At 33.5% G+C, this 26,814-nt stretch overlaps 1 protein-coding gene across 2 annotated transcripts; it reads right to left on the reverse strand.

The window, feature by feature from the left end:
• Positions 1 to 530: 530 nt before the first annotated feature.
• LOC129807899 (forkhead box protein D3-like) lies at positions 531 to 25,099 on the reverse strand. 2 transcript variants are annotated; one of them, XM_055857497.1, is made up of 5 exons: positions 24,448 to 25,099; positions 23,907 to 24,141; positions 23,743 to 23,862; positions 4,632 to 4,803; positions 531 to 1,417 (listed from the first exon to the last, which is right to left on the reverse strand). In XM_055857497.1, exons 1-5 carry the CDS (start codon positions 24,881 to 24,883, stop codon positions 842 to 844), a joined length of 1,539 nt encoding a protein of 512 aa, XP_055713472.1. In that variant the 5' UTR covers positions 24,884 to 25,099; the 3' UTR covers positions 531 to 841. The 2 variants fall into 2 exon arrangements, with proteins under 2 accessions (XP_055713472.1, XP_055713473.1); XM_055857498.1 differs by having other exon boundaries at positions 23,743 to 23,838; positions 24,448 to 25,066.
• Between the last annotated feature and the right edge of the window lie 1,715 nt (positions 25,100 to 26,814).

Consider the following 26,814-nt stretch of genomic DNA (forward strand, 5'->3'; position numbering starts at 1 on the left):
AATAAAAAACATTGTTTTTACTTAGTATAAATAACTGAAAAATACTAGGTACCAATTCAGTACCAATACACGAAAAATACTTAGTATAAATAGTAGAAAAATACACGGAAAATTGATTGAAAATTAATGAGGAAAATCAAGTAAATACAAAGTAAATGTACTCAGTATATGCTCAGTATAAATGTTGACTCACGCACACTAATGATGAATATTTGGGACATTTCATACAAAATCTACTATGTATTTTGTATAGGAATACTAGTTTCGTACTAAGTATTATACACAGTATACATACTGAGTTTGTACATACAGTGCTGTCTCTCTATATGCACAGCTTTTGTGTCGGTTGCATTAAAAAAATGATAATTCATTAAAAGAAAGAAAAAAAATAGTGAATATAGAGACAGCACTGTAGTAGATAGCCGGCCGGGTATTGTTCTGTGTCGTTCACTTCAGCGACTAGCGGAGATTCCTCTAAGCTTCCATGTTTTGATAAAAATAAACTAACTAAAAACAAGTAAAACAACCAATAAAGTGTGAAATTAATTTAATTGAGATAATTCTTATGTCATTCAAGTACAAAATCTCACGATATTTTCCTCATAACCTCATCCACTACATCGTTACATACAATCAGACACTACCACCGATAATAGCATGAGGAAAAAAAATAAATTGAGTAGCTTTTTTTTCCTTTGTTTTTTTTTTCAGTGACTAGAAAATGTGCGCCAAGCGAAAGGCGCCCAAAAAAAATGAATACTTTTATAGGTTAGAAATTTTGCCAGAGCTTAGGATGATATAATGGAGAGAATCGATTGCGCATGGCAGTCTAGGTCTTCTGTCAGGCAACAATATTGCTTCCAGTCCCAATCCCAAAGTAATTCAGATTGAAATCATCCCCAAAGAGAACTTCTTCATCCCCATTTGTCGTCATATTGATCCCCAATTCGATAGGATCAATTTCCGTGACAAAATAGTCATTGCCCAGGTCACTGCCCCTTCCCCCATGTGACCCCATCGAACGCAATCCACTCTCCTGGACAATCTCATCCTTCGACAGGGGATTGAGATAGTCCCCAGTGGATTCCAGGGCAAATGAAGCTCCCGGATGCACAATTTGCACCTCAACATTCCGACGAACCCCATTGAGAATCTCCCCAGCAACTCGACGTAGGTCATCTGAGGAATCCGTGACGTCAAATGGCATCTGATGGGGATCCTGTGGAGTGTAGAAAGTCGCCAGGGATTCAGGATGCTTAACAGTGGCCTGATTCTCTGGTGACTGACGCTCCTGAGGCGGCAGGATACTTGCTGTAGCAGCAGCCGTCTCATCAAATGCCGTCTCCACTTCCCGTCTGACCACAGCCGGGGAATGGGCAGCTTCCATCTTGAAGAACAGCTCCAAACGTTGCTTTTTCTAATCCAATGAAAGGAAATTTCGTTAGGTTTTAAATCGAAAATCCGTTAGATCGAAATTTCGTTAAGTTGTCGATCAACATTTCATTCAATTGTGATAGACGTTTCTTGATCGACAACTTATTAAATTTTTTATCGAAATTTCGTTAAGTTGTCGATCAACATTTCATTCAATTGTGATAGACGTTTCCTACGTTTAACGACGCCTGTCTTAGATGCTAACCTATATTTTTTCTGCTTTTTGTTATCAAAATAGCGATTGATATATAGTACCAATCGAAATGACTCGTGTTATCGATTTACATTCCTTTCAGTTGCCGATCTTGCCGATCGATATTTTGTTTATCTATCTATGAACGAACATTTCTTCCGTCACTCAGTCGACAACATGTGAGGTTCTAGATTGAAATTCCATTAATGCATCGCGTCGATCGACATTGTTCACTTGTTGATAGACATTTTCTTCATTTGTAGATTGACACTTCTCTTAATTGTCGACCAATATTTTATTCAATTACACTATGCAAAACAAATTGACAATTTTTTTCTGTCTCAGAGGTCTCACATGGTACGTTTGATAGAGTCGAGTTCCCTGATTAATAATATCGTTTTGGTTTTGCTCAATCATGTCTCAATTTTTTTAAATTAATACTTTTATATTTTATCTGAGACAAAAACCGTGTTGCATAGTGTTATCGATCGACATTTTGTTTAATTACCAATCGTAATTTTTGCACTTAATGAGTGACATTTCTTTCACTTCTTGATCGATAACTCGTTAAGTTGTCGAAATTTCGTTACGTTGTTGGATCAACATTTCGTTCATTTGTCGATATACGTTTGCTTCATTTATCAATTGGCACTTCCTTTGTTTGTCAACCGAGATTTTATTCAGTTATAGCTACCTCTAAATATTAATTTCAGTTATCGATCGGCATTTCGTTAAGTTATCGATCGACAATTCGTTTTGTTGTCTTAAGAGTGTCGTCCGATAACGTCAGATGACTTCTGCATCTGCAGTGTAAGTACAAGTGCCTATTATCTCTCAGATAATCAAATTAGAAATTGCAATTAGACACGTTTTTTAAACCGAAATATAACCGTATATTAAAAAGTAATTCTTGATCTTTTATCTTAAAAGAGAGCTAGTCACAGGAATGGAAAGATTTATAAAAGCTAATGTTCAAAGATGTACAATAAAAGTAATTCAAATAATAAATAGATAGGGATTTAGCTTAAAATGTGGGGATCTCAGTGGCGCAATAGGCAAGACCGTTGGGTCTTAGGCGGATGAGATTTCTAACTCGACTCTCACAGTTGTGAGTTCGAGTCCCGCCCTGTGCAAACAACTGAATGTCAGGAAAAGACATTTTCACTGTGATATAACGTAATAAAAGTGCACAGCCTCTGCTCGAAAAACTCCGGGGGCACGGAAGAAGCATCCACATTGCGAGGAAGGCGTTCCTGGGCGGTCTACAAACGGACTTAGCAGGTTCTTCCACCACGGGATCAACAAAAATATAACATAACATGATTACATTTTAACAAATATTTAGATACGATTAATAATAAGCTTAAAATGTGAGGTTATTTTGAACATAACCTTAAAAAACTATTTGAAAATCGAACTACGAATGGAACAAGCTTCAAAAATTCCTCTAGTAATAGTGTCTACACACTAGAAGCAATTTTCGTCAAAAATTGTTTTTTTTTTTAATTCTGACGTTTCTGTCTACAAGGATAGGGGAAATTTTCTTTAAAAGAGCATTTTTTAAAGAAATTGCTCCTAGTGTGTAGAGGCCTTAAAAGAGATCATTTTGCGACTCACATGAAGCATCCGAAGCATCGCATATGGCTAATGTCCTATAAATGTTTACCGAAACCCGAGAAAGCTTTAAAAGTTTTGGCGGAACCCCAAAAAAAATCAAAAGTTTTCCCGAAATCTTAGAAATCCCAGAAATTCCATGAGAAACCTTAAGAAAGGTCCACAAAATCAGAGAAAAAGCTAATAAAGTTCTTTGCGAAAACCAAAAGAACTTCAATTTTCCGAAGAAGCGAAACCTTAGAAACCGTACGAGAAATTTAGAAAAAAAAATTCATGAAGCCAGAGAAAAAAACACATTAAGTTTTTCCGAACTACAGTGAAACGAAATTTTGAAATGTTTCATGAAATCTAAAAAAAACTTGTCAAGCTGCTCAGAAAAACTATAAAAAAAACTTTGCAAAACATGTTTGTTTAAGGATTCAAAAATAAATTAAAAAGACTAAGCAAGTTTTCCAAAAACCAAAAAAATGATCAAGTTTTCTAGGAGTCAAAAAAAAACCAAGAAAAATTTAATGAAACTCGTGAAAACTTAGAAAATACATGAAACCGAAAAACTAGAAGCTCCTGTCATTGGAGAATCATAACGAGTAACCTCTTTGATAAATTTAACTTATTTCATTATTTTTCACTACTTTTTTAGGATGAGAACAATACAGTTTGTCAGAAGAAATGCGTCTGATAAGTTAGGTTAGGATCAAATCTAACCTTATAAAAGTTGAAGTGGGAAAAATCGGACTACACACGGCTCTTCGTTATCAAGCACTTCATTATCTGGGTGACAGCTGCCAAACACTGGCGGTTTATGTATTCAAAATTATTTTTGCTAAATATGAAGTTTCTCCAGTGTGAAATGAAGTGTATTATCATAATTGTATCGAAGTTTTTAATACATAATTGTGATAAAAAATGAAACATAAGCACACTATGAAGAAAATTCTCTTGTTCTTTGTCAGACAGAAAATAAATTCACACAGCACAAAATATAAAAACCGTTGATCACTCAAAAAACCTAAATATCATTTTGTCCCCCAGTCAGCCGGATAACGAAGAGCCGTGTGTACATTTTAAATATAAAATATTAACTACATAAAAATCGAAAAATATAAAATTTATTCTGGAAAATTGAAAAATAAATAAAACTTTTAGGTTATAATGCGATATACTTTACTAAAAGCAGAATCTTTCATTTAATATTTTATTATTTCCCACATAAAAAAAATAAAAAAAACTAGGTCACTTCTAATAATTATAAAATAAATCAATTAATTAATTAAATCAATCCAATCTTAAATTGAAAGGCAATCTACTATTAAGAACGCCCAGGGTTTAAATCAACCCTAAAGAATCGAATAATTTTCTCAGAGTGTAAAGAGAAAAATCGACATCTTACATGTTCCCACGCTAAGTTATTGGCCTCAGAGTCCCTGGAGGAGATGGTCCACAAGTGTCCAGCTCCCTGGGGTGCCTTGCTGCCCTTCCGGAAGTGCGGATTGATGGACAAATTGTGACGAACGGAATTTTTCCAGCGGTCGTCGTTGCTCTTGTAGTAGGGAAAGCGATCCCTGCAAGAAGGCGGAGAGAGAGAGGATTGAGGGAGCATCGCGACGTGGTGCGCAAACGCTTCGGCGACGCGGCCATCGCGTTCCGCCCCCTTTTGGGCTGTTTTTTTGGTCACCACCCAGTCCACCCTTTTTTCGCATTCGCAGGACAAATTAAATGGAACTTCCACCATTTTTCCCCGCGGACAGTTAATAAATTATAAAATTTCCCTTTTCCCTCCGACGACGCCAAACGAGGCTGGCATTTCCGCTTTCAGGACTCATTAGAGGCGCAGAGTTTATTGTTGTTGAATACCACGAACTTGGGGGGCTTTTCTTCTTCTTTTTTTTTCATTTCACCATTGAATTTTCCTTTTCCCAAAGAGAAACAGGAGAAGTAAACCCTTTGCTCTTCTACCGAAAGGTCAGAGTTGAAGCTTCTTATAGAAAGTTACACAGTAACTCGTAAACAAAGGTAATCAACAAGGTAATCAATTTCTAAAGTAGTTCCTCAAAAGTCAATTAGATGTACTTAAAATGTACTTTAAAAGTTTGATAGAAGAAATATGTAATTCAAGATATGCAGAAAAATGATAAAATGTGGCCTAAAAGCCAAAATTGATCAATGATCAGATACATAAAGATTTATAAAAATAAAGTCAGCGATTTTTCCAATAATTTTAGAAGCAAATTAAACCTTTAATCGGCTCTTAAAGCCTGTTTAAATTATGTGATAAAGAATTTTAATTTTATTACGACTTCAAAGTAAAATGCAACAATTTTCACATTGAAATTAAAACATTATTCATGTAATTATGCTACACGCACACTTTACGATTAATCAATGTCAATCCTATTAATGCCTCTGGCACGACTTTTAGATCGGGAAGACTTCATGAAACTGAAACGTTCTTCTCAAACATTTTCCATATGTCTATCCTTTCATTGCACTTGAAATTGGATTGAACAAAATTCAATTTTTTGTGATGTTTAAAGGAAGAAGAAGAAGACGAGTGAAAAGAATTGGGACAGGCTCATGCAAAACGTTTGAAGGAGAAAGGGATATGAATTTGGATTTCATGAAATTATTCTGATCTAAAAAGTGTTTCGGAGGAATAACTTACAATGAAATACGATTGAAATCACGATTTTCGTTTTCAAACTGTCAAACTCAGACGTCAACTCTTTTAAGGCCTCTACACACTATGACCAATTTCTTTAAAAAAAATGCCATTTTAAAGAAAATTTCCTCTATCCAGTGAAATTCATTTGTCAGAAGATGTGTGACAATTTCGATCTTTCAAGCTTTATTGCTTAAAAATTCACGTAAGACCAGGCTGAACTTTAGTTTTCCTACAGGAAACAGGTGAGTTAGTCATTAAGGAGCAGGAATTTATATAAAAAAATCCCTTCTTATTATAATCTTATAATTTATTGTGTATTTTTAAATGTTTCGCAGCTGTCAAAGCAAGATTCATCGATAAATGCTATCGACTATCTGCATGATTTTATATACTTTAATTTTATATAAATACATCCAATTTCTAGAACAAGAGCCACAATTTCAATTAAGAAAATTACATTAATTTGAAAACGTATGAAATCAACATGAGAATCTAAATTGCTAAATTGAAATTGATTAATAAACAAACTGCAATAACGTTTGGATATCATATGACAATCCGAACGTCAAAATAGGTCAATTTATATTTGTCAAAATCGATTAAGCATTGAATTGTTTGGCGAATTTTTGAAAGAAACTTTGTAGGAAAATACTTTTAACATTCTAAATAGCATTTTCATTCGATTTTTCATGCATTTCCTGCGAGATTTTAAATTGCGATCTGTAGAAGAATTCTGTAATTTTCGTGGCATTGTCACGCGTGCGTTCGAAACGTGACAATACCAATCGAGCTTTTTCTTGTCATATCATATGAGTTCGAAAATACAATTAATTGATTTTTTAATGAAATCCCTTTACTTGAAGATTTTATGAAAATACAGTACATCTTGGTTGATTTGTTTAACAAAATTCATTGTAATTTGAATTGCCAGAAATCTCAAACATGTGACTTCTGACAATGCCACGCGAGCTGAAATGGCAATGTCACGGCTATAGAATCGCATTTTCGAAAAATCTCTCCTGAGATTCCAACCCAATTTGTCATATGGCATTGCCAGAGTGTTACAGAATTCCCCTCCTGGTTGTCTTCAGCATACTTTTAGCATATTAAAAACATCAGTTTCACTGGATTTGGGTTTAAATTAGATTTCCAAACAAAAGCAGAAAATTTTTCACAATTTTTAAGTCTAATTTTTATCTAATATCTCCACCAAAAAAAACCTATTTGAAAATATTTCTGAAGAATTTAATGTGGAAATGTTTATGACTTTCACAAATGATTTGAGCTTGAAAAAAAAATCTTTGGAAACCTTAAAAAATTTCAATGAAAAATTGAAGCAAATTTTCAGCCCTCTTTCATAAAAATAAAGCTAATTGGGGAAGTATTTGTTCGTAAATTTGTTTGTAAATTCAATTCTTGTTAGTTTTTGTTTAGAAGTGTGGTTTGGAACCTTGATAAACAGTTTATTGTCTTTGCATTTTTTCTAAAATTAATCTTAATACTTTTCAAAATGATTAAAAATGTAGACATGAATTTAAGTGTAATTTTTCCATATGTAATCTTTGTAAAAGTGATCAAAAAAGTTTAAAAGCGAGCCAAACCACTGAAATTCATTAAAATCAACGAACAGAGTTTATGTCGATTTTTCTGGGTGTAAACACAAGTAGATTTTGGTTCTCCAAAATAGCGTCTGGGATAAAAGGTAAATGGAACTTTATTTGCACAAAAAGTCGATGTTCGAAGGATTCAAATTCAATTTAGAATTTTTATACTAAATTTTCGAATTTTCGAAAATTTATGAAATATCACACTAAAAAGCTGCCAAAAGAGTCTTAAAAGCCTTTTTGGCCTAACAAAATTTTTCGGACATTATTGTCAAGCTTAAACGCAATTTCCCCCAAGAAATGATATCTAACTGGACCGTTTTTGGTACTCTACCTAAGACCGTTAAAATCGATGATGAAGTGGATCAAAGAAGAGAAATCAAAAACAACAGTTCTTAAGTTTTTTTTTTTCAAAAAGTCCAGATTGGTGCTATTCTAACGAAAAATGATTTTTTTTTAGCACTTTACTGTTCTCAAGTGCGTTTACATAATCGACTTTTCTTTGTGATATGGTAAATGTCACGATTATTTGATGGTTTTACTCGGAAAAACAGTCGACACAGGACACTTGAGGACAGTAAGTGCTAAAAATGTTGTGTTTTAGCAATAATCTGATAGTTTATTTACGAAAATAAATATATAAATATCAAATTAATAAAAAAAAGGATTGTATCTAAGGATATGTCTACTATTCAGTAATATTCTTCTTGATAAAAGAGTTAAAAACTCTAAAGATCACAGGATCCTAAAAGATACCGTTATTTAAGACATGGCTATAGTTTGTATGGGAGCTACCAGATGGAGAAGTCAGGGGGAAGATCTAAAAATATTAATTTAAAGCTTAAGTCATACATCGCTTTTGACCCGAATTTCATTAAGATCGGTTAAGCCGTTTTCGAGTAATAAATTGTCAAAGTAGCGAATTTTTAGAAGGATATCGTTAATTTCCCAAGGACTGACAGTCCTTTTCGATTTGGGTTTCAGTTATTTTTAAGTCATACACTAATACCTACAAAATGGGCCTAGTCCCATATCTGGCGAAGACTTGGACCACCTTCCATACATTTCTGCCCATTGTCCTTTGCTTTAAGCTGTCTACACATATGAGCATTTTTTAAAAAAATTCTTTAAAAAAAATTTTAAAAAATAAAAATGGGTCGGTTTTTTTTACAAAATTGCTTACATACTAGGCAAATTTCTGTAAAAAATCCATTTTTTTACAAAAATTTTCACTAGTGTAGAGCCGATTCTTTTTAAAAACCTTTTTAGGGTTATTTTTTAAAGAATTTTTTTAAAAAATGCTCATAGTGTGTAGACAGCCTTAGAAGTAAACACAAATCTAAACACTCTCAGTCAGAGTTCCCACACGAAAAGAGACATTTTGACTTTTAGTTTCACCTGCATGCTGGCTTTAGTATTTCTCGTTCTAATTTCGAAGTGTCTCGAGTGTCAAAATGTGTCAGATTTCACTTTGTTGCGGAAAAAATCAAAGCAACGAGGTTCATAATTTTCATTATTAAAATCCTTTACAATCACAGAATAATTCATTTGAAAGCTCCTTACTGTAGTATTTTATAAATTTCCATAACATTTTGCGTATTTTTAGTATGAAAATTTGAAATTCGGTTTATATCTTTCGAATATCAAAGACCATTTGCCTTTTAGCCGAGACACTTTTGGGGAAACAAATTGCTCCATTCACAGCTGGAGTTGAAATACTTCGAAGATAGGTTTTGAAAACTAAGGGAAATATTGTTTTTTCTTGTGTCACCCGCGTGGTGACCGAAATACTTTATCTTCGAATTTCGAAGTATTTTGATCTTAGTCTTCACTTTGTTGTGAGGAAGAGCAATGCATTCTTGTTCCATTGTAATTTTTCTTAAAAGCCTTGAGTAAATATTTGGAAAGCTTGAAAAGCTTCTTTTTCGCACGGAATTTTGGTATGGGAATTCGAAATTCTATTTGCATCTTTCGAACATCAACGATTATTTAGACTTTCAGCCGAGACACTTTTGAAGAATCAAATTTTGGGTTTCAGTGCACGTTTGTCGTTTCTTAAACTTTAAGAAATTCAAATTTCATCTAGAAGGGTAATGAACATCAACTCTGATTGAAGATTGAAGCGCAGGCGAATGAGACACGAAACAGAGAAATAAGAAAATGGACTGAATCGAGCGAATTTCTCCTACTCCCAAGCCCAAAATGAGATTGTCCTCGAGCCCCTCCCGAACCCCTGGCAATCCCCCAGTCCACCCAACCACCCACCCCTCCCCATTCACTCCGCACCGCACCCAGTGAAGCCTCCCAAAGAACCTGGGAGCAAAATACTGGAAAATTGTGGCGTGTCATTTCGGATTGAGTCAATTTATGTCTCCTTCGGCGATGTCTTCACGGAAAATCGTGTACATTGAAGGGGGGTGGCCACTGAGGGAGAGGGTGGTAAAATTCCAACCCCATGAACCTGATGGCAGGTGGAGAGTCGTCGCACCGCCAATCGAAGTGGAAGAATAGCCGTAATGTATTTATGGTCATTACCCACAGAGGAAATAAAAAAAAAGAAGAAAACGAGATTTTAGGGTGAAACCACCCTCCCGTCCCAAACGACAACCACGAGGGTGAAATTCATGAAAATTCTCCTTTTGCGTCTCCAATTAAATGGAAAACTTTTCCTGGCTTTTTCTTTCACGTGAACTTTCCTTTTTCTGCGCTGTTGCCTTTCTCTGTGTAGTCCCGAATTTTGCCTGATTTTCCGCAAGTTTGTGAATGATTTATGGAAAAAACTAGAGCTTTTCTGCGAATTTTCAGACGTGTCGAGGAAACTTTTCCTCTGCTTTAACATTTTGAAGAAAAAAAGTCGAATAAGACTTCGTATTGGAAAGTCACGGAAAGTTTTTAGTTAGAAATATGAGAATATAAGACCAATTGGGAAATATAGGTTAAAAAACAAAGGTTATATAAAATTTATAAAAAAATATATTAATTTGGTTATATCAATTTAATATCAGGAAGCATTCTTTTATATTCTTTTTGTATTCTTTTATATTGCTTTGAAGTATTTATAAAAGAAAACAGAAAAACTTATTGAAAACCTAACCTCAATTGACAATGAAACTCGGGAGACATTTTTGATTGGGACTAAATGGAATTCATAAGAATTTTTGACAAATAATATACTGAACGTTCTTTAAATAAATGTTAAACCTTTTCAGATTTAGGACAGGAGGCATCGATCTTTATTCCCTTAATTGGGAAAAGAGGTTATGTTAGTTTATTTACCTAACCTCAAGGTAAATGGAATATTTTTATTAAGAAAACCTCTCAAATTTTTTAATATTTGATTTTTTTTTAAACATTTCCGACTTTTATAAGGGCTTAATCAAGCAATTAGCACACTGCTTTAAAAGTAATTTTAATCAAGTTTTGAAATATAAAGTTTTTAAAATGGCGAACTTTGACAGGAACTCCTTGGTAGGCCTCATTCACTAATTTCGTTAATTAGATATATTAAATTGTAGTAAGGTTAAATTTCCAGTCTTTTGAAATAGAAATAAAATCTGGTTTTGAGGTTATGTTTAAGAAGTTTTCCAGTTTATAGTTTTTGCAGTAAATATTCGTTTAAAGTTGTTTGAAACATATAGTTTACCATCAAATTTCACTTTTATTCTCTAAAAATTGTCTTTAAACGCTACTGGAGTCGTATTAAGTAGCTTCTTGAAGGTTCCTAGCTTAGTAAAAGAATAATGCCCATAACCTCAAACTCAGAATGATTCTTTCACTGAGTTTTAGAGGTTTTAGAGTTATTATAAAATCAATTTGGAATTATTTCAATGCGGCTGATTGTTTTATTTGATAAAAAAGTTGTTTAAAATTTGAGGTTATGTTCAGCATAACCTCACACATTTCACATTTCTGACTGAGTTAATGACAAAATGAGAGAATTATATTCAATATCAAAATTGAATAGAAAGCTTTCGAAATTCTCCGAGAAAAAAAAATGTTATTTAGACAAAATATTTAGTCTCAAACATATTGAATTATGGTGCTATTCCAATGAAAAAAGTGACCATGTTTTTTTTTAGCACATTACTGTTCTCAAGTACTAAAAAAGACCATGATTGTTCTCATCATTTCAAGGAAAATAATGAGTAGAGAATATTAATGCTGCTCGCCGACTTTTCACTACTGAGAATTCAAGGGAAAACTCATGGAAAACCTGGGAAAACCCGCGATCGAGGATATAGTTGTCAACTCCCGGCCATCCAACTGCATCACGCCACCAAGCTAACATGACAGGTTACTCCACACTGACTGAATGTCATATGGTATTGTGATCGGGTTAGAGCTTGCTCGGAGCGAATATTCGAATTCGGATTTCGGTTGAACTTTTCTTCTGTGTCGGTTCATGTCACTTTTTGGTGATTTTGAAACACGACGAGGACTGGGGAAAATATGAAGTTTTTGTATAGAGAGAAGAACCTTACATCTTCTCAATCATGATAAAGAAAATGTAGAAAATACTATGAAAGTGAGAACATTAAATTAATCTTGTCGATTTTCGAGCAAGCTTTCACCCGATCACAATGCCATCTGACATTAATTGAAATATCATGTGGGAACAGTCATGGTCTTTTTAGTACTTGAGAACAGTAATGTGCTAAAAAACATGCTCATTTTTTCAATAGAATAGCTCCATTAACGTATTTCCTCGATATTATTTCACTGGCTGTTTAGTTAAAAAATGTTTACTTTTGCAGATAAAATGTGATAGTTATGAAATATGTAAAATGTTTATTAATTGAAGTTAAAAACTAATGAAACAATAAAAAAAAACAATAATAAACTGTTTCTAACAATACACGTCTGACACAGGGTAATGAGAACCCATCCTTAAGGTTTTAATTAACACCCATTAGGCATTATTTGAGGCTTTATCGGTGAGACTTAAATCGTAAACCCCGTAAAACCAAATTAACCCAATTAAAAAAACAATTTTTTGACTATAGAAAGTTATTTTGTCCTCTAAATAGTCCGAAAAACCAGTTCTTATTTTTGGGACACCGATTTCCCATTCGTCCTTAAAGGATTAAGGACTGTTTTTTCCATGATGGTTAATGGAGGACGAATGAAACTGTCAAACAAACCTCCTGATTTCACTTCGGAATATTGTACGAGCGGTAAAAGTTATAAGTACAGTGATGCGTTTCATTTAACCAGTATTAACGATTTAACATTTTGGTACACCAAGAAGGATCGTGCAAAAAATATTTCCCCAAAAAATACTCAGAATCAGCCAGCTAAACAACACGGCCGGAAACATAATTTCTGTAGTTCCAATTCACACCGCTACAAGCGCAAAACAGTGGCCTTTACGTACACTCAGTAAGGAGTCTTTAATATGGGAGGTTCTTAAAGTAAAGTATAAAAAGTAGGAGTTAATTCAGGCTTTAGTTCACGCTTTAATTCACAGTCAGATGTAGCGACACCAACAATAGTTAACCGGTTACTAAAAAACCGGTTAACCGCCATATTCTCGAGACGGTTTTAAAATCGGTTCATAGAGGTTATGTTTCTAATTTCAAGGAATTTTAAAAAAATCTTTTAAGTTAAGGTTTATTTCTTGAAATTGCAAATAACACGGAAAAATCGTGTGTCGCCATATTCAAGTTTGATTTAAGGGTATTTTGCTTTTTTTTTAGAAGCATTTTGCACCAGACTTCAGAAAGGAACCTAGACTGCAATGATTCTAAGCGTAATGGGCTTTCTGAACGTTTCATCAATCAGTGCAAGTGACACTCAAATCATCCAGCTTTTCGGAGTGGAAATAGAAAAGATTTCTGGTTCCATTCAGAATCACACTGGAGACATCTCATTAACTAGATGAGTGCTCTATACCAACTGAGGCCACGTGCTCTGCTTGAATTGCACCACGACCCACTAAACCTACCAAGATCCGGTCACATTGATCGGTTTAAATTTAACACATATTTAAACAGTATAATGTCACTATCAAACTTTATGAATTTCTTAAAATAAGCATGTAATATATTTTTCAATGTTTAAATTTTAGTTTTTTGATCTTTACCAAGACAAATTTGTTGAGTATTCCACCCTGCGGCGGTTTGTCATTTGACCGAAAAACTACCAAAAACGGTCGGTAGGTTTAGTGTTAATCATTTTTTAACCCTTGAAAAGCATTATTTGATTAAAAATTATTGAAAGTTATTTCAGAATTTCTTGACTTGAAAATATCTTGAACATAAACCAGTATAGTAGGGAATTTAAAGGCCTTTCCAACAGTATCAAATTTATCAAGATCGGTTAAGCCATTTAGCTACAATTCAAGAAAATCGCATTAGACAAAATTAATGACGTCATATAAGCCGATTTAAAAAAGTAAAAATTTATCGTAAATTTCTTGAAACCAAATCGAAAATGCTGAAAAGATGTACAACTCTTTGATTTTCTATATGAATTTCGTTTAAATTTATCTAATATTTACTTAATTCTACCAAAATGTACTGCAACTATTAGGAAATATGGCAAAGAAAAATATAAATTCATTTTATGGTAACGTGCAGTAAGGAGGTTCTCCAATTGTGGGCGGAGCCTGAGTATCCTACATATAAAAATGGAAGTAGATTACCTTTCCAATGGGTATTGTAATAAGAACTCAAAGGGATTCTCATATAAATATTGTTCTTAGAAAAGTTAGTTAGCAATGTGAGGTTATATTCAACATAACCTAAAAATTTTAAGTAAAAAACTTTATACTGTAATTTGAATAATACTTAACCAAGTACAAAACCTTAATTGTTGTATTTTTCATTCAATTCTGCAATTCATTCTAATCGTTCTAACCTAAAAAAATGATTTGTCAAATATTGATCAATTCTAACCTATAATTTGCCTTCCCGGAACTTTGGTCTTTCTTCTGCAACTTGCGCTACCACTTTCAAAGTACTTTATATAGCTTTTCCGACAATACCCAATGAAATTATGTCAAACGTTCCTTTTGTAAATTTTTATTGTACAATTTACAATTGCGCTCCATCATTCTCGATTTGCTTTTCTCGCCCAATGAAGAAAAAAAAAGAGTCCAACTATAAAATATTTTCTGGTGAAATGTCTCCTGACAGGAAAAAATGTTGGTGAAAGATTGGAAAAATCCCCTCGCAATGTACAAGAGGAGATAGTTGGCCAAAAATGTAATTTACCAACTCTTGTCACGGTGTCTGTCGTGCACAAGTCCCTCCCCAATATACCCCCAACATCGTATAAAATTGCGGGGGTGGAAATAGTGCAGCAATTGACAATTTATTTATAGACACGAGTCTCGCGCACACAAAAAAGCCATTTCCACTTTAGTTCCAAATGGTTCAGAGAGAGTGGGTTTGGATTTTTGGCCAGGGAATATCCTCCTCTTTTTTCCATATTATATCGCGCGGCCCATTTTGGAGGAATGGGAATATGAATAATCGACAAAATTTGAATTCAAATTCGATTGCGTGTCTCTCAAACCACAATCGTTTGAAGCATCAACCTGTCCATTTTCTCCTCTCGCTTGATTTTCTGTCTGCATGGCATTTTCTCGCGCTCCCTCATCCCCTAACCCCACGCCGAAAATGCGATTGTCAATTTAGAGCCTGTTCCCTGACACACCCGCCTTTTTTTTTTACCCATAATGCTGGCTTGTTCTCAGGCACCTTTTTCACGGGTCAATGAGAGTCTCAATTTCAATCCGACACCGTTTTGCATTCACCCCCCAAAAGAAAAAAAAACGGTCTCGCTTGACTTGATGCCGGAGGGGTGAAAACAGAAATGACCGGAAATACGCATTTAATGCTCAACCCCGTGGCGAGTCAGTGGGCTCAAATTGTTGCGATTGGGATCTCTCACCTGAACACAATTTGGCGCATCAGTGAACATGCAATTATGATGCTATTGCACTTAGAATCCATTAAAAAAAATTCAAAAGAGTATTTGAAAAATTTAGTACAGATCTAAATCCATTTTAAGATAGACTTTAGGTTTTTTTTTGTAAAATTATTTCATCAACTGTGATTTCCTTACAAATTCATGTAAGAAAAATATTCAAAGGAATGTTTGAAAAATTTAGTACAGGAATGAACTAAATCCATTTTAGAAGAGTTTTTAAGTGTTATGTACAATGATTTAATTAACTACGATTTCATTACAATTGGATGTGTTAAAAAATTAAAAGGAGTGTTTGAAAAATTTAGTAAAGGTCTGTACTAAATCCATTTTAAAAGAGTGTTTAGGTATTTTTAAATTATGTAATCGATTTCTTACAGTTGAATGTATTAAAAAATCTAAAAATATTTGAAAAATTTAGCACAGATCTTGACTAAATCCCTTTTAGAAGAGTTTTTAAGTTTTATGTACAATGATTTAATTAACTACGATTTCATTACAAGTGAATGTGTTAAAAAGTTAAAAGGAGTACTTGAAATATTTAGTACAGATCTGGACTAAATCCATTTTAGGATAGACTTTAGGCTTTTTTCTTTTTGTGAAATTATTTAATCAACTGTGATTTTCTTACAAATTCATGTAAGAAAAATATTCAAAGGAATGTTTGAAAAATTTAGTACAGGTATGAACTAAATCCATTTTAGAAGAGTTTTTAAATTTTATGTACAATGATTTAATTAACTACGATTTCCTTACAATTGAATGTGTTAAAAAAATAAAAGGAGTGTTTGAAAAATTTAGTAATGGTTTGTACTAAATCCATTTTACAAGTGTTTAGATATTTTTAAATTATGTAATCGATTTTTTACAATTGAATGTATTAAAAAAACTAAAAATAATTGAAAAAATTAGTACAGGTTTGGACTAAATCTATTTTAGAAGAGTTTATAATTTTTTGTGAAATGATTTAATTGGTTGTGATTTCCGAATAATTAAATGCAAGAAAAAAATCAAAGGAATATTTGAAGAATTTAAAATAGGTATGTACTAAATCCACTTAAGGAGAGTTTTTGATTTTTGCATCAAATATTTTTATTTGTTGTGATTTTCCTGCAGCTTTTCGGATAAGAACGGAAAATCTCTTCCAGATTTTTTTTCCTACTAATTACTTCTGAAAGACCTTGCATTTTTTAGTACAAGTCAATTAAAATGTACTAAAATAAAAGATTTGTAAATGAAACAAGTTTTATTCTGAATAACTCTGCGAATTGAATTTTTTCCGACTTGTTTTAGTTTTAAAACCATTGTTAAAATTAAAAAAAATCTATTTTCAAAATTATTCACTTGCTACCATTATAAAATTAAAAAAATTAAAATTAATTATAAATATAGGATGTTTTAGTACAAGAAATACATGAAATTGTCTCTCTCTAGTTGCAAACAATTGGCGAAATCTTCAAACTGTGGTTGAAAAATTAATATTTGAAGGTTTTCTAGCTTCAAAAGGTTCGCGAATTTTTAGAACAGGAAAATTTAATGAACTCTGTCAAGTAAAAACAATCTGAAGTTCATTTGTTGGGTTTTTAATTCATGGAGAAAAAGATGTAAATTTTTAAGTATACATTTTTGGTCAGAGATCAACTCTACATGAAGTACTAAAACTAAAAATTATTTCTTTGGAGAAATTTATCTGCGAAAAAAATATTATCAAATTTTAGTACATGAGGGGAGACAATATTAACGAAGATTGAAAGAGAATATTCGAGAACATTATAAAAAAAATATTAAAAGGTTACTAATTTCAACTTGTGTACTAATTTCTTCTAAAATTACAAGTAGTACTAAAACTTGGTTCATTAACATTTTAGTAAATACAAAAAAAATTAAGTGCTCATTGCTACGAATAATATACAGAAAAAAACTATGAAAAATTGATATGTAAAACCAATTTCTCATCTAAGAAAAATGTAGTGAATTTTAGTACTTAATATTTAGTATCCGAGGAATATTCCAGACAGTGAAATATTAAAAATTTGCATTTCATAATTCTGCAATATTCTAATAATTTTGGAACATTTTTTCTACGAATTCGCCTACTTTTTGCTAGTTAGAATTTTTTTACGTTAATTTTAGAACAAGAAAGGAGACAAACTTATTGAAGTTCTAAAAAAAAAGTTGAGGTTTAACGGTTAAACTGTTCGTGACCATTATCAGATTATTTTTTTTTAATTCCTCCAGAATTTTTGGATAGTTCAAGCGAAAGTTCCTCTTAAAATTTCCCTTGTTAGTCCGTGGAGTACTAAAATATGTTTTAGTGATACTCTACTCTTTCTATCTATCAAAAAGTTTTACTTTGTTCTCACTGCACTCCATTTTTAACCTTAGAATTTGTCTCCCTTATCAAAAATTATGCTTTAGTACATGCCTGTACTAAACATTTAACTCCATTTAAAATAGTTTCCAAAACTTTAAATATTATACAGCTCAGCCGAATCTAAGGAACATTAAATAACCCTCAGTCTCTCACACGGAAACTCCCTTTCTCATTAATGGTCCCCAAAGACACCCAAAAATGTTCCTTTGTACTATTTGTTCAGCCAACTTTTGTGTATGTGATATTGTAGTTTTTGTGGGAAAAAGACCAAGAAACACACAAAAAAGGGGAGTGATTTTCACCCGCGAAAAAAGGGTGAAGAATGTAAATAGCTCATGTAAACGTTTTCAATTACATTTAATCGTGTGTTTTCTTTTGGGCCCTTTCCATTCTTCGTTTCCCAACTCTAAATATTAGCATTAAAAATCACGTTTTGGTTTCACGGTGCAAATTGGTGTAATTTGCAAATTAAGCAGGGACGAAAGGGGCTGAAGAAAATGAGTAATGTCCTAAATCTGCTAATAATGAGCCGATTTTAGAGATTTCAAGAATTATTGGGTAGAATTGATTTTTTAATTTTCTCCAAAGACTTTTTTAATTTTCTTCTTTTACTCGTTGAAGGGGTTATGTTGAAGAATTGCAGGTCTTATACCGTATAACCTCAAAATTACATAACCTCCAGAAGGATATTTTTGTGATTCTTTTACTGTCATTTGCAACTTTCATAGTTTCTACAGCATTTTTTTACCAATTGAATATCAATTAAGCTCTATTTATTGCGCTTTTAACCAATTGAAATATTTTGCCACTGAAATTTGAAATTTAATGAAGTTACAAGAATTTACTTTGAATAAACTAAATGACTTTGTTTGCATCGATGATTCTTGAATCCATCAAATAACATTTTCTATGCAAACAATAAACAAATAAGACTTTAAATCGAAAAGTTAGGTTATGTTGAAATTGACGTATCTAGCACTTATTTTTAACGAAAATCAAAATTTAAACCACTCACTCGAACTTAAATTGCCCTAATAACCTTGACAAAGACGTTTTTCTAGCGTTTTGGAACTGTTTTCATACTAAACAAATAAAAAAAGTCCTTTTGATTGTGTTTTTACACCCAAAACAATTCAATCATAACCACAAATTAGTAATCCCAAACTTTTATAAAAAATCACGTTGAAAAAGTAATATAATCTTGTTTAAAAATTTAATATTTGTATTTTCTTTTTATAGGTGGAACCTCCTTAATGAAAACATTAAAATGTGAGGTTATGATTGGCCTAGTGTCGATCAATTAGAAATTAACATACACATTAATTGTCAGAAATCGTTTAAAATCTTTTACTACCCCAATTAAATTGAGTGGGTAGGCCTGATTCTTTAATTAACAAACGTGAAATTCTAGAATTTTAGGTTATGTAAAATCTAACCTCGAAGGAAATTTCAAAGTTCCATATAACACAGAATATCCTCAATAATTCAGTGCCTTTCAATTTTAATCTTACAGAAATTGACGAAGCACTGCAGAAGTTTTTGAATAGTCAAGATCAGTTAGGTTTTTGAGGTTAGAATGATATAACCTTTAAAATTAAAGCACTTTTTGCACAATATATTTTTTACTATCACTAAATTAGTATTTTAAAATCGCTCTTGTAGGAAATGTAACAAAATCTACCACACAAGAAATTATCTTGAGTTTTTTTTTTAAATTATTAGGTTTAATATAACCTAAAACTCAGTAAATGTATCTATTTGGCCAAATAAGAGAATGAGACCCAATAATTCAAATTCGTTCATCATAAAGAAACATTATGTTGTTTCAGAACAATTGTCAAACAGAATAAAACCATAAGACAATGTTTTAACAAAGAAAGAGGTTATGTTAAAATTTTGTTGGTTAATTGCAAGGTAATATTGTTGTAGAGTAAGGGTAACTAAAGAAATCCTAAGCAAATCAGAGGTGTGTAACCTGCATAAGATAGTTGCGAAAACTGATTTGCAAAAGGTGCCATCTCAAAAATCTCATTAAACTTTCAAGAGCATATGCAAAAATATTTTATTAAACAAATTGTAAATTTTATTAAATCATTTTATTAAATAAATTTTGTAAATTGTAAATCGTAAATTATACAACCCACTAAAACTGTAAATATTTGTACATTTTCTCACAAATTTTGTTCGTAGATCAGATCACTTCACGAACATATTTTGCTCTTTTAGAAAGATTTGTCAGATAAACAAAAATATACGAACAAATGTTTGTAAAAGAACAAAAAATTTCAGTGAAGTGATTATGTTCTGAACAACGTTTGTGAAAAATATAAACTATATCGAACTTTTTAGCGCGTTGTACAATTTATTTTTTTTTATTTTTATTTTTTTTTATTTTATTTTATTTGAAAAAATTAAATGCCTTTGAAACTGTGCGTCTCTTAGAGGCAAAATGACAGACAAGAGTTTAATGCGTCCACCGCCGTCTTAGCGTTGGTGACCAACCTACTCCGGAGCCAAACGGTGGAAATGCTCCTTCTCAGGTTGTATAAGCCAGGGAGGGGACAGTACAATAAGGTCAAGAAAAGCAAAAGAAAAATAAGATTAAAGGCAAGAAAAGAAAGGCAGTCAAGGCATTACAAAGGCTTGGATCAATTGCTGTTTTCTCTCTCTTGGTAGTGAGTTCCAGAGAGATACTCCCAATACGAAAATTGAGTTATGGAGAATGCGGCTCGACGATCTGGGCACAACGAGGCACGAAGACCTAGCGGATGAGCCAGGCACGAGAAACTCGGCTAAATATTTGGGTTGCTTAGTGATCAATATGCGAGAAATAAATTCAGCAGCACGTGACTGTAGGAAGTGTGGTAAAGATTGCCCTAAAATGGAGTTCGTAAATGGAGAAATGTGGTCATATGGCCGAAGATTAAATATATAACGTAAACAGTTGTTAAACGTTACTTCAAGGCGTCGCAATGAAGCTTTATCACATGAGAAGAACAGTTCAGCACCATAGGAAAATAGAGGAATAAGCAGGGCCCGCACTAAAAGAAGCCGGACACCCTGGGGTGTGTAGAAACGAAGTCTACGAAAGGTCAGGAGTGAAAAGTTCACTCTCTTGCAGATGTAAGAGATGTGATCGTCCCAAGCCAGAGAATCATTGAAAATTATTCCAAGATTCTTGACTTTATGGACGCAGGGAATTTCCTCGCCATTGAGAAAAATGGGAATTGGAGAAGGACGGATTCGATTACTCGACACAATCATCACCTGCGACTTCTTTGGGTTAAGGAGTAGTTCATTAGATGATGCCCAACATGAGACTGAATTCAAGATACTATTAGCATCACTGAAACATCTCTCAGGGGCACGGACATCGCCAGAGAGATAGATTTGTAAGTCGTCAGCGTATAAATGGAAATTGTGGTTACTTAAAGTTAAAGATAGATCGTTGACGTAAATAGAAAAAAGTAGGGGTCCAAGCAGAGAGCCCTGGCCAATTCCCCTGGAAAGGGATAAGGGAGGCGAAACAGAATCATTAATTTTAACGGACTGAGATCTACCGGTTAAATATGACTTCATAAGATTCACGCTGGAGGAAGAAAATGAATACAGGGTTTCCAATTTATTTAAAAAAAAAAATCATGATTAATGCTATCAAAAGCTTTCGAAAAGTCTAAAAGAATGAGGATTGAAAATTGTTTATGATCAAGACTGACACAAATGTCGTGATGCACACGCAACAGCGCACTGATCGTACTGTGGTGCCTGCGGAAACCAGACTGGAATTGAGTAAGTAAGTTATTTTGGTTTAAATGTACTTCAATTTGGTCTTTTAAAAGAATTTCAAGAGGTTTTGACAAGCAAGGCAAGATACTTATTGGTCGGAAATCACTACAGACAGACGGACGGGAGACCTTAGGAATAGGAGTAACTATAGCATATTTCCACTCGTCAGGAAAACAAGAACTGGCAATGCAATAGTTATAAAGATCGCAGATATGAGGAAGAATTAAGCCAAGCAGTGGCTATTTACACTGATAAAAAATATTACGTAAAATTGTTTTTAAGTATTTATGGATTTCTACAGGGGACTTACGAAATGTTAGTAAATCGTATAAAACCACAAACAAGTTCGTAAAAGTTTGTACTTTTTCACAAACATTGTTCGTAAAATGATAATTTAACGAGCATTTTTTGTTGTTCTTTTAGAAACATTTGTTCGTAGATTTTTGCTTGTCTGGCAAAAATTTACAAACAAATGACAAAATTTTACGAATATTTTTCTGTGTGTTTACCAACATTTACGAACAAGTTTGTAAAAGTACAAAAAATGCTCGTCAAATGATCATTTTACGGATACCGTTTGAGAAAAAGTACACACTTTTACGAAATTTTTAGTGCTTTATACAATTTAGGAGCATTTTGTAATTCCCAGGAATTCACAAACATTTACAATTTTATAAAATATTTTTTTCTGTGCGTGAAACAAAAATATCTCGTTTTTGCACAAATTATGCTGCTTCTTACTCTTCGGGTAATAAAATTATTAGTCCAACACGTTGTAGGCTCTTATCTACAGCCTATGCAGTTTATTATTTTTTTTAAAGAAAGTAGGGGAGACCGGGGTACAATTAGCCACCAAATGAGATTTTTAATTGAGTATAATTTGTACAACAAATGTGTTTTTTTAAGGCTGATAAATATTTCAATGAATAGGAAAGGAATTTAGAATAAAAGAGTGGTTTCCTCAATATACCTTCGCAGGCAAACTTTGAGATACCACTATCTAATACTATAAGTGGCTAATCTGCCCCGGTTTCCCCTACTACAAATGGATTAATTTGAATTCTGACCTTTTAGACCCATTAAAACCAGGGTATTTTGACACGAAATCTCCCTTTCGAAATAAAGAGCCCTACCACGGCTCATTAATGCCTAACTTTCCGCAAATAAAATGTCCTTAGAAAAGCTTTAAGTTCAAAATACTTCGAAAATTTGTTATTTCGTTGAGATGGGCGTTATACAAAGTGATACAGCAGAGTTCAAATTTGCACAATATTTTCAAAAACGTAACGGAATTTATGTAAAATGCACTTTACCTAAATTAAGAAAAATAACTTTCGAGAATATATCAATCTAATTTATTGTGAAATAAATGGAATTTGATGCGGAAGTTAACATAATACGATAATATTGAGAAAATACCAGAGAAAAATGGTTCTAATTCATACTCTACGCAAAACTTTCTTCGCATAAGCTCAAATTTTACATTTTGAATTTAACCGTTGTTCAAATTTGAAGAGTTCAAATTTGAGGAACTTGACTGTATATTCTTTTCTGCATGTCCACTTGTTTATTTCACTTCTTACAATGTCAACACAGAGAAGAATGCTTCAAGTAGAAGGCAGAGACATCTGCAAGATTTAAACTCAATTCCCCAATTAATCGTTAAGCTTATAAAACGAAGAATTGCGTTGAGGAAAATTAGCCCACTTCCTTTCATTATACGGGCTTCAGGTCTAAATGGTTTAACTACTTTAATTCCCTAGACACTACACTTACGACTTAAGCTGAGAACCGTCTTTACGTAACTATAATCAAAATAATGATTTGACTAAATTCCCATCAGTTTCTCACTAAGTGTGTCTAAGGCATAATTTTTTTTTATAAAGGCTGCAACACAAAGGATAAGTGTCTCAGTTCTCCCCCAACTTTTTGAAATGAAATAGAAAATCTGTTTGATTTCCTATTTCAGCCAAGACACAATGGGAAGGATTATGGCAATCCGAAGGGAGATTTTGTCTAAGAAACGAACCACAGAGAGATTTCTCAAAATTTTGAACGATTTTTTGAGTCCTTTTCAGCGGAATGCTACCCTCAACCCCTTTGGTTTTCTTTTGGGATATCTAGAAAGAAGTATCAAACTTACGAGATCCACTGATAAATCCCTGACACTGTGAGCTCTCCTCTATCCTCAAGAGCGTACTCAATGAGTTCGGTGTAGGTGAAGGGTGGCTTCTTCTGGCTGAATCGCGAAAAATTGAGAAAACTGAGGCGAATGGTCAAGATAGAGTGAATCTCAAGAATACTCACATTCTATTGGGATTCTCAACAATGACATTCTCAGCCACATTCATCTCCTCATCGTCAATTCCAGCCGTTGCCTCTTGAATGATCTCATCGATCTTCTTCGTGGACGAATTATTGCGCGGTGTTGTGGCCACTGAGGGAGTTCTATTGACCTCAGGAGACAGGTGAGGGAGTTCATCGAGTTTGAAATTGAACAGCCATGACAAATTCTTATCCTCGAGATCTTCAGAGGGCATTTCTGGACAAGAAATTTTCCCGGGAGAAAAAAAGAGGTGAAAGATGAAAAGTTGGAAATTCAATTGAAGGTGAATTGTAACTTTTTTTCTCGCATTTTTTTTATTTACTCTTTGGTTTATTTACTCTCTCTTTCCTCTATGTTTACAAACAAGACGATGGAGGTTTGTTGCTATAGAAAAATCCCTAATAATTTTGAACTTGATTTTATGTGGTAATTTCACCTTTTCCACCTTTCCCGCGGTAAAGGAGAGAGAAAGAGGAGGCTCCTATATCAAAGAAGTGTTCAAAAGAAGGCCAAAGAACTCACGATTGTTTGGTTCACTGCTCACGGGATTTTTCGTGTGCCTGTGACCAGAATCCGGGGTAAAAGTGTCCAAATGCGTCTGCTGACCATACGATGGTGTCTTCTGGTCCAAATCCAGAAGATCATTGGTGCTCCAATTGGCAGAAAATTCCGCCAAATTGGCGGAATTTGCTTCGGAAATTATGGGATTTTGCACTGGAAGGAGATTACTATCGAACATAACATTGACAAATTCATACTGATGCTCCTGCTGATTGTACAAATTGCCCATGTAGGTCCTCATACACTTGACCGGCTGCTGAAAATCACTCCCATCCATTGGTGGATCGATTTCGGTGCGTTTTCGCTTTATATAACGATTTTCACGATTTTCCATTTGCTGCTCATTCACTTGCGATGTCTTCAAAATGGCCGGATCGCAGATTATGGTTGTCCTCATTCTCCCATCCGCCAGAAAATCCAATTGGAAAAACCAACCGCCCCCAAGACCACACCAAAAAACTTCCCTCTCTTTTTGTTTTATTTTTTTCTCCCTAGCACAAGAAAAAACTCTTGAACCAACAAAAAAGAAATTTTCCTTCACATTTCACAAAAGTTTCTTCAAAGAAAAATTTTCAGCACAAAATTTTTTTAGTACAAATTTCACTCACTTTTCAACTTTCTTTGTATAAATTGTTAAAGATTTTTTTGTCTTTGGGAAAAAAGGAAAAATCAGGAAAATTTTCCCCTCAAGCAATGGTGGACGAAAAACACACCCAAACTCATCCACAGTGCCACCAAGACTGACGATGATTTGCGCCGTTTTAACTCAAATTCTCCCCTATTTCCACTTTTGTACATACACCGCGAGAAAATGCAGTCAGAGGGTAGTTTAAGCACAAAATGCTAAATATAAGATTGAACCAATTGAACAAAGCTGCTAGCCTAAAAAATGGAAAATTTGTCCACTTCTCTTCGTTATACGAACTTGAGATCTAAATGGTTTAACTATAATGCCCTAGACGCCCTAGACACACTTACGACTTAAGTCGAGAGACGGCTTAAAGTAATCAGATTCTAACTAAGCCGTCTTTCGCCTTCAGCCGAGAAGCGGCTTACTTAGTGGGAAACTGATGGGAATTTACAATTACGTTAAGCAGTCTCTCGGCTTAAATCGTAAATCTAGGGCATAATTTCTTATAGGGTAATGTGGTTCATTTTGGAACCTAATCTGGGGTGTTTTGGAATGCATCATAAATATATCGCTTAAAATCATATAAATACTTGTTTTTCCTTCATTTTTAGGTTTTATTTCAATTATTTAGCTTTCTACGTACCAGATATATGCAGAAATGTCACAAGTTTTTAAAAAAGGCAATTTTTGACGAAAATTTCTTCTAAGTGTGTAGACACCAGAAGCAGTGATAGAATTCAATGTGACAAAAAGTACGATTTTCACTGGTAAGTGTCCAGTGAAATGCCAGTCTGGACTCCCCAAAACTTACTCCCGAAGGGAAGGAGCTGGTGCAATGCTTATTAGATTGTTACAATCGGTGACATCCAATAACCCAAGATCAAGTTTGGATACCCTGTGTACGAATTCGTCTTGTTCCAAAATAACCCACTTTTCTTTGTTCCAAAATACCCACATCATTCCAAAATGTACCATTTTTACTTCTTTATATTTCTTGCTATTTTATTTAAAAAAAAATATGCCTTTTCCAATAATTTTCGATAAAATTCTTATTCTTAATAAAACAAAGAATATAAATATTAATTTCCACAAAGAAAAAATAATTTGGTAAGTCACTAACGTGCTTGAACGTTGAAAATGCTAAAAGTCGGTACAAAATGTACCACATTACCCTAAGGATTTATTTTTAATCCTTTATGGACGAATGGAACACCGGTGTTCCAAAAATGAAAACTAATTTTTCGGACTATTTTGAGAACAAAATAACTTTCTATAGTCGAAGAATTGTTTTTGATTTTGGGACACAGGTGTCCCACTTGTTTTTAAAGGGTTAAAGCTTAAAAGCTATATGGTTTATTAGATTTTGAAAAATCACGTCCTATACTTGTTTAAAAAATCAAAATTTTCGGAAACTCGGCTGAGTCTCTCCCCTAAAGATGGTATAATGAGCTGGAAACACCTAAAGCTTAAGCCGAGAGGCGGCTTAATGTAATTATAGTTAGAAGAATGATTAGACTACATTCCCATCGGTTTCCCACTAAGCCGTCTCTCGGCTTAAGCGGTCAGTCTGTCTGGGGAGTAAGGCTTAGTCATATGCCTTAACTTGGCTTAACTGCTCTAACTTCTTATAAATCAAGATATTTTGGGAAAATATAACTTATGCCGGATTCAGACATAAGGTTTAAGTATATGAGTTA

The sequence above is a fragment of the Phlebotomus papatasi genome, chromosome 3, assembly GCF_024763615.1.
Source record: "Phlebotomus papatasi isolate M1 chromosome 3, Ppap_2.1, whole genome shotgun sequence".
In the NCBI taxonomy this organism is placed as follows: domain Eukaryota; kingdom Metazoa; phylum Arthropoda; class Insecta; order Diptera; family Psychodidae; genus Phlebotomus; species Phlebotomus papatasi.

What these genes read in the sequence shown, in the direction of transcription:
- LOC129807899 (XM_055857497.1), bottom strand. Translation starts at nt 24,883, where the DNA reads ATGAGGACAACCATAATCTGCGATCCGGCCATTTTGAAGACATCGCAA. An exon ending in GTTGAGAATCCCAATAGAAT is followed by an intron (nt 23,863 to 23,906) that starts GTGAGTATTCTT and finishes CATTCGCCTCAG; the next exon opens with TTTTCTCAATTTTTCGCGAT. An exon ending in ATAACTTAGCGTGGGAACAT is followed by an intron (nt 1,418 to 4,631) that starts GTAAGATGTCGA and finishes TCATTGGATTAG; the next exon opens with AAAAAGCAACGTTTGGAGCT.